The sequence below is a fragment of the Poecilia mexicana genome, unplaced genomic scaffold (genome assembly GCF_051168715.1).
Source record: "Poecilia mexicana isolate PSO_F unplaced genomic scaffold, ASM5116871v1 scaffold_19, whole genome shotgun sequence".
Lineage (NCBI taxonomy): Eukaryota > Metazoa > Chordata > Actinopteri > Cyprinodontiformes > Poeciliidae > Poecilia > Poecilia mexicana.
In genome coordinates, this window is record NW_028263388.1 from 12,387,729 (window position 1) to 12,398,272 (window position 10,544).

Here is a 10,544-nt window from a genome sequence, read left to right on the forward strand (position 1 = left end):
TGAATAACACAGTTGTCTGTGTATAGAATTGAAGATTGCGTACAGATTTTAGACATTTCCACATTGTTCAGATGCAAAAGCTGCAAAACCACATACCGCGAGGAAGGCTGGATGAATGAACGGGTGGATGGATGGATGCAACACTGTATGTGCAATGTTTATTTAACTACCAGCACAAAAAAAAAAAACGTTATGGTTAGAGTCATGTTCTTTTATAAATTCAAATATTTATCATGTAGACAATAAAACAATAAAAGTTGCTAATATTTGTACATACCTATCTTAAAACCTAAACTGTGTGGGAACCTTGGAAATACGGTCCTAGTTTGAAAAATGTGCTGTCATTTTGTTTTTGTCCACAATTTTATTTTATTTTTTTCTACAAAAATACCCCAGTTTCAACTTGACAAGTGAAGACGTCGATCCGACGCTGGAAACATCAAGAAACACGAGACAGACAGATTTTTCTTCTTCAAATATATAATCTTAGTTCAGTCATACAGATATATATATTGTATAATAAATAATATTTATAAAAACATAACATTTACGATTATAAAATAAAAAGGGAATTATTCACTTTAAAACATTTGTACAAAACTTTGGATATAGCACGGGGGTAAAGTCAGGATGTCGGATAGTGGGAAGGTACATCCAGGAAGAAGGTGACACAAATATGCTAAGCTATGTCACACAGAGAGGACAGCCTGTACAGGGTGAATATAATTTATAAGAAGCATGGAGAACCGTCAAAAAATTCTTTTTTTTTTTTTTTTTTATCTTTTCCTGCACAAATGATCTCATTTTCCCTTGGTGATCTCCTAGTTTAACCTTTTGTCACATCCATTCCTCTGCTGAACTCCTGCGCGCTCCCTCAGCGTTACCACGACGGTGCGGCAGGCATGTTTTTTGGGGTGAAGCACAGACAAGAATACAGCTTCATAAATCACACCCGTTTGAATGCTTCGGCACGGGAAAAACATGAAGGAATGCTCTGGGAGAGACGTGACGGCCAATCAGAGGCTTTCCCTAATCCTTGGTCTCCGCGTGTCATCACATGTCCTCTTGTTGTTGTTTTTTTATTGAATCAGATTTATTTTTAGACCCAGATCTTTACGATGAACCTGATGAACTGTAATCAAACGCGCTAAAGCTCGACTCAAGTGTGATGCTGCATGGATCCGTGAGCAGTTTAAAGGCCGAACTCGCCCTCGGAAAGTGCAACAAAGATATTATTCATAAGAACTTTGCAGACTTTTTTTTTATTGTTTATTTTTGAATTCCCACCTAGAGTTGTTGGAATAGTGCATATGTAAACCCATGTGGGGATGTTGTTGAGAGGAATGCGCATGCGCCCTCCTGCATACCTTCAGTCCCATCCTGATGGCCATAATTCAGAAATGCAGGGCTATAAACCTCACACTGTAGTGTGTGTATATCTTCCAGAATTTGCAGTTGACTGGTCCAGTGGAAAGGACTCAATCAGCTCAGTAGTTTGCAATAGACAGGACTGTTGCACCGTCAGCGTCTGCCTACTGTTTTCAGTTCAGTAGTTAAAAAAAGTGACATTTGGGCTGCAGAAGAGTAACCGATAGGATGCCATGTTAGTTCAGACGTACGTAAAAGCTGGAGAAGTGAGGTGTAAGTTGGGAAGACGGGTGGGTTTTACTGCATTATGTGTTTTCTATACATGCCACGAACATCGTGTCGGCATAGAGGAGGGAAATAAATAAAGACACGGGGGGGGGGAGAGAGGGTGCTGAAAGTGGCACAACTGCTTCCCATGAGAGCGGGCGACGTTTTTCAGGTAGTCCGGTGCAGGGGGCTATAAGGACTAAGTTGTTTTGTTGTTTCCGATTTACCTTTAGCCATTCATCGCGGAGCCCTGCGAGTGTCAGGTGTCAAAGTAAAAACAGGATTAAATGCGTCAAGTTCCTCAGGTCAGGAAGTAAAGTATGTCAGAAAACACACTAGCAGTTAAAATCTTCAGCTCTACATCACTTCATCAGCTGAAAAGCAGAATAAAAGCAACATTCATATTCTAATAAAACAGATCATAAGTTTGCTGAGTGTTTCGGTTTAGACAGGTTCCTAATGTTGGGATCTTGATGTCGGGTTATTGCCACAAGTGTTTCAAAGATTAAAAACTGTAATCATAAAGCGATTCAAAATCTTTACCGAGTGTGCTGTGTTAACATTTAACTGCCTCGTTATAAGTATTCGTACTGTGCAATGTGCAAAAACTGAGGATATAACTTGGATCAAACAAATACCAAAATCAGACAAAGTACTTTTACTTTACTCAAAGTATTTGCTTTTAGAGTAAATACTAAAAGTTTTCTTATAATGATTTCATTTATCCAAATTGTTCAAATATATTTCAATGGTAGGCCTCCATTTCCTGTGTCAACGTTAACAGAAAATGTAAATGTCTGATACGTCCAAAATGGCGCTGATGGATGAATATTGTATCTGAATGTTGCAAGATTTAGACAATCTTTTAACTCCAGTTATGCAGCTGGTGTATATAAACACCAGTGTTACTGTAAATCAGTGAACTAAACTGACCTAAGCTCTGTTTTTATCGTTGCACCTGACCCTGGCTTGGCTCCGTACGTTACATCCTAAGTTTTTGTGTGTGAGTGGGTTATTGACCGGTGTGCAGAATGAGTCTGCGTCTGCAGGGAAGTTGTGGAGGGAGGACACAGGGGGGGAGTTAGGGTAGAAGGTCCAGCAGTCAGTTTGCCTTAAAGTACAGGCCTCTCATTTGCATGTGTGTACATCATAGACGCGCACACACTCCTGGCAGCTGACGTAACAGCACCAGTGGAAGATGCAGTGGCACTTCTCCTTGCGCTTCTCAGTCCGGGTGTTGTGGCCGCGGCCGCAGCATAGGAGGTCACACCCCTCGATGCCGTGGGACGACACGTTGCAGACGCGGTCGCGCGTCCCGAACGACCCCGTCTCCGGGTTGGGCTCGCAGAAGTTGGGCGAGCCCTCGTAGTAAACCAGATCGCGCTCGGTGGGGTGCTTGAAGAAGTTGTACTTCACTCGTAGGGTCTCCACCCAACCCCGTGACTCGCGGTGCTTCTCCACCACCATCTCCGAGGCGCTGTCGTACTTGTCCTTCAGGTAGTCGCCCAGCGTACGGAAATCCGGCTGCGCCCACCAACAGGTCTTCACCTCGCAGCTTCCAGAAAGGCCGTGACATTTGCAGCGCAGGTGCATGTGGTCGAGGATGGTCTGAGAAACACAGAAGGTGGTTATTAGTTTGGTGGGATTATGTTTTGGATGTCATTGACCGACTGAGACAGTAGCGCACAAAAGCACCTCAGATTTGACCCAGAACTGTTTCTCTCTAAGTCTTTGCCACATTTCTATGGGACAAGCTAACCTCTATCCAGAGACGTGCCACCCAGCAATCTCAGGATATATACAAAAAAGATATGACCTTGTCGGTCACATCTGCTAACCAAACATTTTATCTGAAGGCCTGTCGATACATGTCTTTTAGAGTACGTCTCCACCAGTTGTGAGCGTCTTTAGACTTTCCAAGATAGCTCAACATTCATTTTCGACTGTAGGCACAGACTCCCAGTTAGACTGAGTTCTGGGTGTCGACTGGGCCAGTGTAGCAGTACATAAATCGCTTTCATGTAAACTATTTTATTATAGATCTAACTTTATGTTCTGAGTGTTTGTCATGTTGGAAGGTGAACCGCCACCTCAGAGGGAAATCTTTTGAAGGATCTACCTGGTTTTCTTCCAGTTGTCTCGCATTTAACTCTTCCTGCCTTGTTTTAAGTTTAAATCACAAGATTCTTGAAGCTGTGATTATTGTCCATTTCCCTCCCACTTAGCTTTCTGTGAATATTCTTGAACAGAGAGCAGGCGGATTATTTAGCAATGATTTTCTTTTAGGCTTATCCTGCTTGAGGGGAGGGGGGGGGCGGCGTCAAAGACTATTTGCTGGGCAAAAATCAAGTCAACATTCTTCTATGTTTGCATAGGATGTAAGACTGTCTCGTTTTGTTGGCTGTAAAGTTAGTCAAAGCTAACAAAATGGATATACTGTATATCCATTTTGGATATACAGTATATCCAAAATGGATATACTGTATAAAAATCTATGTGTTACATTAGATTGTAAGCTTAATAAAATATGTTATTTTTTTACGTTTGTGTTAATAACACAACGCTGGGGTGTTTTTATCCAATGTAAAACCTTGAGAACCTCCATACCAGCCCGTTGCCTAGAATCAGCAGGTTTGCGTTGCGGTTTATTGTCTAAAGCTTGCACAGTGCGGCGGTTCTGCGAAAGCAAAACGAGCCACCTGCTGTGTGTTACTGAGGGTTCATGCAGCTGTGAAGCACAGATGCTTTGTGCTGCTGCTAATTCTCTCTGAAGTCAGCGTGCGTGCTTTCCCTCGGGGCACTTTTTTTTTTTTTTTTTTACCTTTGTTGTTTTGATTTAGTTGTACTTTAATTTAGCAGATATATTTAGCAGCTGAATTCCCCCGGCTCGGGCGGAAAGCAGGTGGCCGCGCACTGGTGGACTGGTGGTGACATCACGATGTGAGCTTGTCATGCTGAGATAAAGTCCCAGGCCCTCGGGGCTAAATAATGAAGCGTGAGAGCACCAGGTGGAGAGAGCTGGAGGCCTCTGACGGCAGCGCTGCTCAGTTATCTGCTGTGGCCCGTCTAACTGCGCCGGTGTGCTCAGATCAAAGGGTCGCCTTGTTCCCGTGTGGTCCCTCTATTTGCCCCCGAGCGAGCAGCCGAGGGCCCGTTTCCCCCCAGCGGTGACAGCAGCCGGTGATGTTTTAAGTCTGAGTTGATTCCCATTTGACTGTTGGGGGAATTTCTTTTTCTTTTTTTTTCTTTTCTTTTCTTCTTCTTCATTGGGACACCGAGCATGAAAGGCAAGGTGTGGGGCTGACTGTCGTTTAGATGAGTAATTAGCCAGTCATTCAAAGTCAGGAGCTCATTTTCAGTCAGAGTCTCGGAAATGTGCGGGACGAGTCAAACAGCAAATCCCTGCCCATCTCACGAACAGTTTAGTAATCCCGAACCGCGTGTTTACCGCATAAATCACCTTCGCTTTGGAACAACCAGCTCATTGTATAAGGTTTCATGGTGGCCTGAACGTATCTTGAAGTTAAATTAAGTAAACTAAGTTAAACTTTTAACAAGTACACTGCCATGCATTTGCATTTACAAATGGATGCCTTTTGGAGTATAGTCTCCAACAGCAACAACTCGAAATTTACACTTTTGCCCACGTCATCTTTGCGAAAAAGTTCAAGTTCAGTCAAATTGGATGCACTGCTGGACGGTGAACCTTTGACCTTTGACCCTGTCTCAAGTATTTTACCGTCTGCAATGGATTTTCCTTCTTGATCACTTCATTGGTGTCTCTGAAGAAGGAAAGGTGTATAGCCAGGAAAATGGTTCCCAGCCGTGACACACTCTTTTTCTATTTGTAAATGATGGGCTCAACAGTTTGGTGTAGTAGGCTATAAATGGTTATGAAGGCTCAAAATATGATTGAATTAAACCAATTCTGCAAAGCCAAGTGGGCTAAATGTCCTCCGCTGTGATCTAAAAGACACATTGCCAAGTTTATGAACTGAAATGTTTAAGTTTGACAAAGAAAGTTAAAAAAAAAAAAATTGAAGGAATTTGTAAAGCAACATAACTTTTCTAAGGCACTGTACACTCACAAGTATTGTTTAAGGTCTACCGAACACAAGTCTATTCGGTACTACTCGTTTACATTTTATTGGGTCATATCCCATCAGCGACTCTTTCTGCACGTGCTTACTGTGCGTCCGGCCTCGTTGTTGTGCCGGTTCATAGCAGAGCGAGCATCCGGTCTGTTCTCTCTGGCGTCTGCAAATTCCCTCGACACCAGCACGCCGAACTCGGCGTCCTCGCTGCAGCCGCCCCACTTCCAGCCCTCGCCCGGCGGCCCCTTGTGGTGTGAGTCGCAGCCGCACATGGTGGACGTGCCCTCGGCGCAGGATCGGGTCACTGCGAAGGCGACACCGGCGGACGCTATGGCGTGGACGAACGCAGACTCTCTCGTAGCTAAAGGAGACAATCGAAGACGGATGGAGTAGGAAAAAAAAAAAAAAAAAGAGGAGCGTCAATCTTGGATTTAAACATGGACAAAGCTGCTGCCAACATCCAGACAGATACATTGAAAAGGATCCCTCCAGGCAAAAAAAACAAAAAAAAATCCTTTTAACACATTTTATCTATGGAAGCAGCAAATTTATGGGCAGGTATTTGTCAAAGGAAAAAAAAAGAAGAGAAAAACAAGCAGCTCAAAGAAAACTCTCCTTTTTGTATTGATTTTATTTTATTTTTTATTTTATTTTTTTTTTTTTACAGTTTTTGTTTACAATTTTGTTTATATCAGCCTCAACAAGGATGAATCCCTGCCCCTTTGTGGTGTCAGGTAGGCCCCGGCATCGAGTGGGAGCTCAGTGACCTCCTGTCATCCCCGAGGTGTGCTGCTGTGCATCTGGATAGTGTTTCAGGAATGCTGTCACCCCCTGCTCCTCCTCCGCTCCCGTCCCAGCTCAGAGAGCCCAGGGGCCTCAGGTGAAACCGAGCAGAGCGTCGGCCCGTTTCTTACTGACGCCGAAGGGATGGAGCTACGCCTCCTTTCAAGGCAACAGCTTATTATGTAACCAGATACCATTGTTTCACAATCACAGCACACTTAGCACGGCTCAGCCATTACACCCTACTAGCTCTGCTGTAGACTCACCCAAGCATGACGGTGTGTCATATAGCTGACTTGTCAGGAGCGCTTGGTGGCCTGATCTCTCCAATACAGGGGCTAGGGCAGATCTTAATATTCTTTCTTTTTTTTTCTTTTTTTTGCATTGACATGAACAGAGAATGAAACTCTCAGCTGCATCTAAAGCCAGGAATTCCTCCGTGACTCAACTGTAGAGAAAACCCAATAGGGGCACTTTTACAAGCCTCACTAATGCTCAACATGTCTCCAAGCAAATTGGCAGAAAAGATGGAGTTCAAAGTTGAGCCAAGTCAAGTAAGATCTTTATTGTCTTCTCAACCATTTCTGTGGCGCACAGAAAGACAAAGTGGTCTTGACCAGCAGTTCTCCAGCCTTCCTGTAAGTCTTTCGAGGATTTTCTTTGAAAGTCGTCTGCTTTATTTATTCTGTTTTCATACCTAACGATGGCAGCCATGTTTGCACTGTTTGCAGCCCACTAAGTCGAATTTATTCTCAGTCGTAAATCTGTCAGTATATTGTAAAGGCTTTCAAAGAGCATCGCGAAGACAAAGGAACACAAGTCGGGGAGAAAAGATGTGGACAAGTTTAAAACAAGGTTGGGTTCTAAAAGAAAATGTCAACCTTTGAACATCTCCTGGAGCACCCAGATCACGTTACTATCTCTGTGGTGGCAGCAGCATGCTGTGGGGATGCATAATGTTCAGCAGAGAGAGAACGCCTAATCAGAGGTGATGGGGAGACGTAATTTAGCCAATCGCGGGGCTGTTCTGGAAGATTCCTGCTGCAGACGTTCAACTTCCAGCGAGATCACAGCCGCAAACGCACAAGCCAGAGCTACAACGGGATCGTTCAGATCAAAGCGTGTTTATCTGTTAAAATAACCCAGTCGAGGTCCAGACCCAAATCTAATTAAGATTTTCTGGCACGACTTAAAAATACATACTTCTGCAGGGTTCTCTATTGATCAAGACCTGTTTAACAACAGCCTGTGCTATTGGAAGTAAATTTTGTAGGAGTAAGGGATGACTCGAGACTTTAGCGCACTTTGCAGTCTGCAGGTTGGGCTTCCTTTTCTTGCCCTGCCAGGACCAGTCAGACCCTGAAAACAGGCCCCCATGAGCCCTGGGCCCCTGGATCTCTGGCTGTCAACCAAGGCCAGCACTGCTCCTGCTACCTGCTGGGCCCATCAATCCGCCTTTGTTTCCCTTGTGTCACACTGTATTATCTGCACAAAGGACCCAGCGACTAGCGCCCCCACAGCCCCGCTCTGCCCAGAGCTGGCATTCCCTTAACTCCCCCTCCGCTCCCTCCAACTACCCATTTCCACCTCCACTCTGAGCTGAAATGGCATACACCCCTCTCCGCCCCCCCTCTCCCCCAGCATCTATACCCCAGGTTCCCTAGGCATTCACCAAACAGCAGAGCCAATGTGCACCTGAAGGTGGCGACAGGTTGGACGTCTGCAGAACTCCCTTCTCTTTTCCTTACTCCTAAAGAGACACACTCATGGTCTTTTCTTTGCTCCTTCCTTCGCTTCTTCATCCCAAAGATCTACTGGTTTAGATTTGGAGAGATCCCCTTTCAGGCTGTTTTCGTGACAGAGTCAAAAGGGCGTGTGAATGGGGTGTCCGTGGGAGTTGGACTGTGTGGGGAGCGGACCGGTCTTCATGCACAGTAGGGGTTGAGCGGAGCCCCTAGGCCCTTTTCTGTTGCCTGTAATCTCATTTGGCCTTCCCTATCCCTTTTATTTGACTGGGGAGCTTGGACTGCTCACACTGCCCATTCCTGCCCGGTTTCCCTCTCCTCTGACACACAAGCTAATTCATTTCCAATCAGCAGGCTTAGTCACAATGCAGAAACGTCTACCTTTAAAATCCGGGTTTTGAGCAGAAGACATGGTTCTATTGTTTCCTGTGTAAAGGATACTCCATATCAGTAGTTCTGTTAGGGAAAAGCACCTGATGTTTATATTTTTTTACAGTGTGTCAACTGCACTTATTGTACCCATCTGCCATTCTGTCAATTCAATATCTGTCTGAATAGAGTCAAAATATATTGCCTTGAAATGTTTTTTGCTGTTGTTTTTTAAAGAGGTTTTCACATTTCGTCAGGTTACACCCACAAACTTCGGTGTTCTTTTTCTTTTAACAAACAATATCTAAAACTTATAGTTTGTATTTATATTCAGTCCTCTGCGTCAGAACATTCTAGGTCCAACTTTAACTTGAATTACATGTGCATCTCCTTTTGGGGGTATTCTTCTACCATCTTTCTGCTGTAAACGTCTCCAAATCTGTATCCCTGATCTGTCTGCTGCGTTCTTTATTCTTCATTACAGTTGCGCAATATCGAATTGCAGTTATCCTTATCAATATTTCTGAAAATTCTCAATTTCAAAACACTGCTTAATTGTTAATAATATAATTATTGCAATGTTTAGCAATAGTACAGCCCTCGTCCTCTTGGTACTGTTTTTTCACTGCTAAACCTCTGAGGCCTTCGCCGAACAGTTGGGTTTGTACTCAGATTTAGTTGTACAGAGGTGGAGAATGTGGACTGAGGCTTATTTATGAAAGTAAAAGGGACTGGATACAAATGCACCCTAGTCTTGGAGTCTTTTCACTTTTTTTAGTGTTTGAAGATATTTTCACAACTTTTATTATTATCCTTCATCCAAGTAAAAATGTGCAACTTTCTTTGCCACACACACACAAAAGAAAACCAATAACATGCATCAAAACTTGTGTTTGTTACATGACCTAATGGGTAAAAGTCTTACACACTGGGTCTATGAAAACAATTGGTATCAAGGATCTACCTTTATCCAGCACTGGTCCGAAGATGGCCAGGTTGTCCTTTATGGTGGTGCAGTTCCACCGGCGGCCTCTGAACTGGTGCTGACATTCCTGGATGCCCAGTTTGACGCCCTCAGCAACACTGGGCATGATCTCGATGTAGTTACGACAGAAGCGAAGCTGCTTGGCCACCAAGCCAGGGATGGAGCCACACAGGAGGGGTTGGGAGCCCAGAGACGAGTACTGCTGCCCCAGGGCCAGGGACCTGTGTCACACAGCGAGAGATGAGGGAAGAGGAGGGAGGGAGAGGGGGACATCTTTAAAAGACAGCTACAGAACAAGAACAGTCTTGGATTTTTTTTTTTTTTTTTTGGTGACTTTCCCAGAAAATGAATGAGTGGGATAATATGGTTGTGCTGAATATGAAAGGATTTTCTGGACCTGGACAAAAAGAAATGCGCCCGGCACCCTCCCTTGTATGCATTTTGCCTGGATTTGTATTTAGTGAAGCCTGGGGGTTACAAAAGGTTTCTTGTGTGGAGCCCACTTAGGTTGGATAATATAACTCGTGTTGAAATAAAAAAAAACAGCTGAAACCCCTATGTGGGTCTTGGCTTGGACTTAAATTGGCATTATGAGAATCAGTACAAATTTGACAACACATGTAGGACCCATATGGGTCTCACTTTTCACCAGCGTTGCCCTACATCAAACTTATGTTGGGAGTTAACGTGGGCTGTTACTGCTCTCTGGAATCAACCTATTTCCTGCCCTCATTGGCCCCGTATGGAATGAATTTACAGAACAATCTGTACAACAAACAAACAAACAAATACATAAAAAAAGCCAGAGCAGTTTATTGGGCTCTGGTTATGTATTTCCTGTAAAAACATTGGAATGCTTTGCTCCTGGAGGCCATAGCCACCTAATTTCAACCTGAACTCACACATAAAGGAATTTGACTGCAAAAGAGGTCA

At 44.0% G+C, this 10,544-nt stretch overlaps 1 protein-coding gene across 1 annotated transcript; it reads right to left on the bottom strand.

The window, feature by feature from the left end:
• Positions 1 to 2,601: 2,601 nt before the first annotated feature.
• Positions 2,602 to 9,824, bottom strand: wnt3 (wingless-type MMTV integration site family, member 3). Its single transcript, XM_088016506.1, has 3 exons — positions 9,591 to 9,824; positions 5,825 to 6,090; positions 2,602 to 3,243 (listed from the first exon to the last, which is right to left on the bottom strand). The coding sequence occupies exons 1-3, from the start codon at positions 9,715 to 9,717 to the stop codon at positions 2,764 to 2,766; spliced, it is 873 nt and encodes a 290-aa protein (XP_087872632.1). The 5' UTR covers positions 9,718 to 9,824; the 3' UTR covers positions 2,602 to 2,763.
• Positions 9,825 to 10,544: the final 720 nt, after the last annotated feature.

What these genes read in the sequence shown, in the direction of transcription:
- wnt3 (XM_088016506.1), bottom strand. Translation starts at nt 9,717, where the DNA reads ATGCCCAGTGTTGCTGAGGGCGTCAAACTGGGCATCCAGGAATGTCAG. An exon ending in CGGACCAGTGCTGGATAAAG is followed by an intron (nt 6,091 to 9,590) that starts GTAGATCCTTGA and finishes TGTCTCCTTTAG; the next exon opens with CTACGAGAGAGTCTGCGTTC. An exon ending in ACAACGAGGCCGGACGCACA is followed by an intron (nt 3,244 to 5,824) that starts GTAAGCACGTGC and finishes TGTGTTTCTCAG; the next exon opens with ACCATCCTCGACCACATGCA.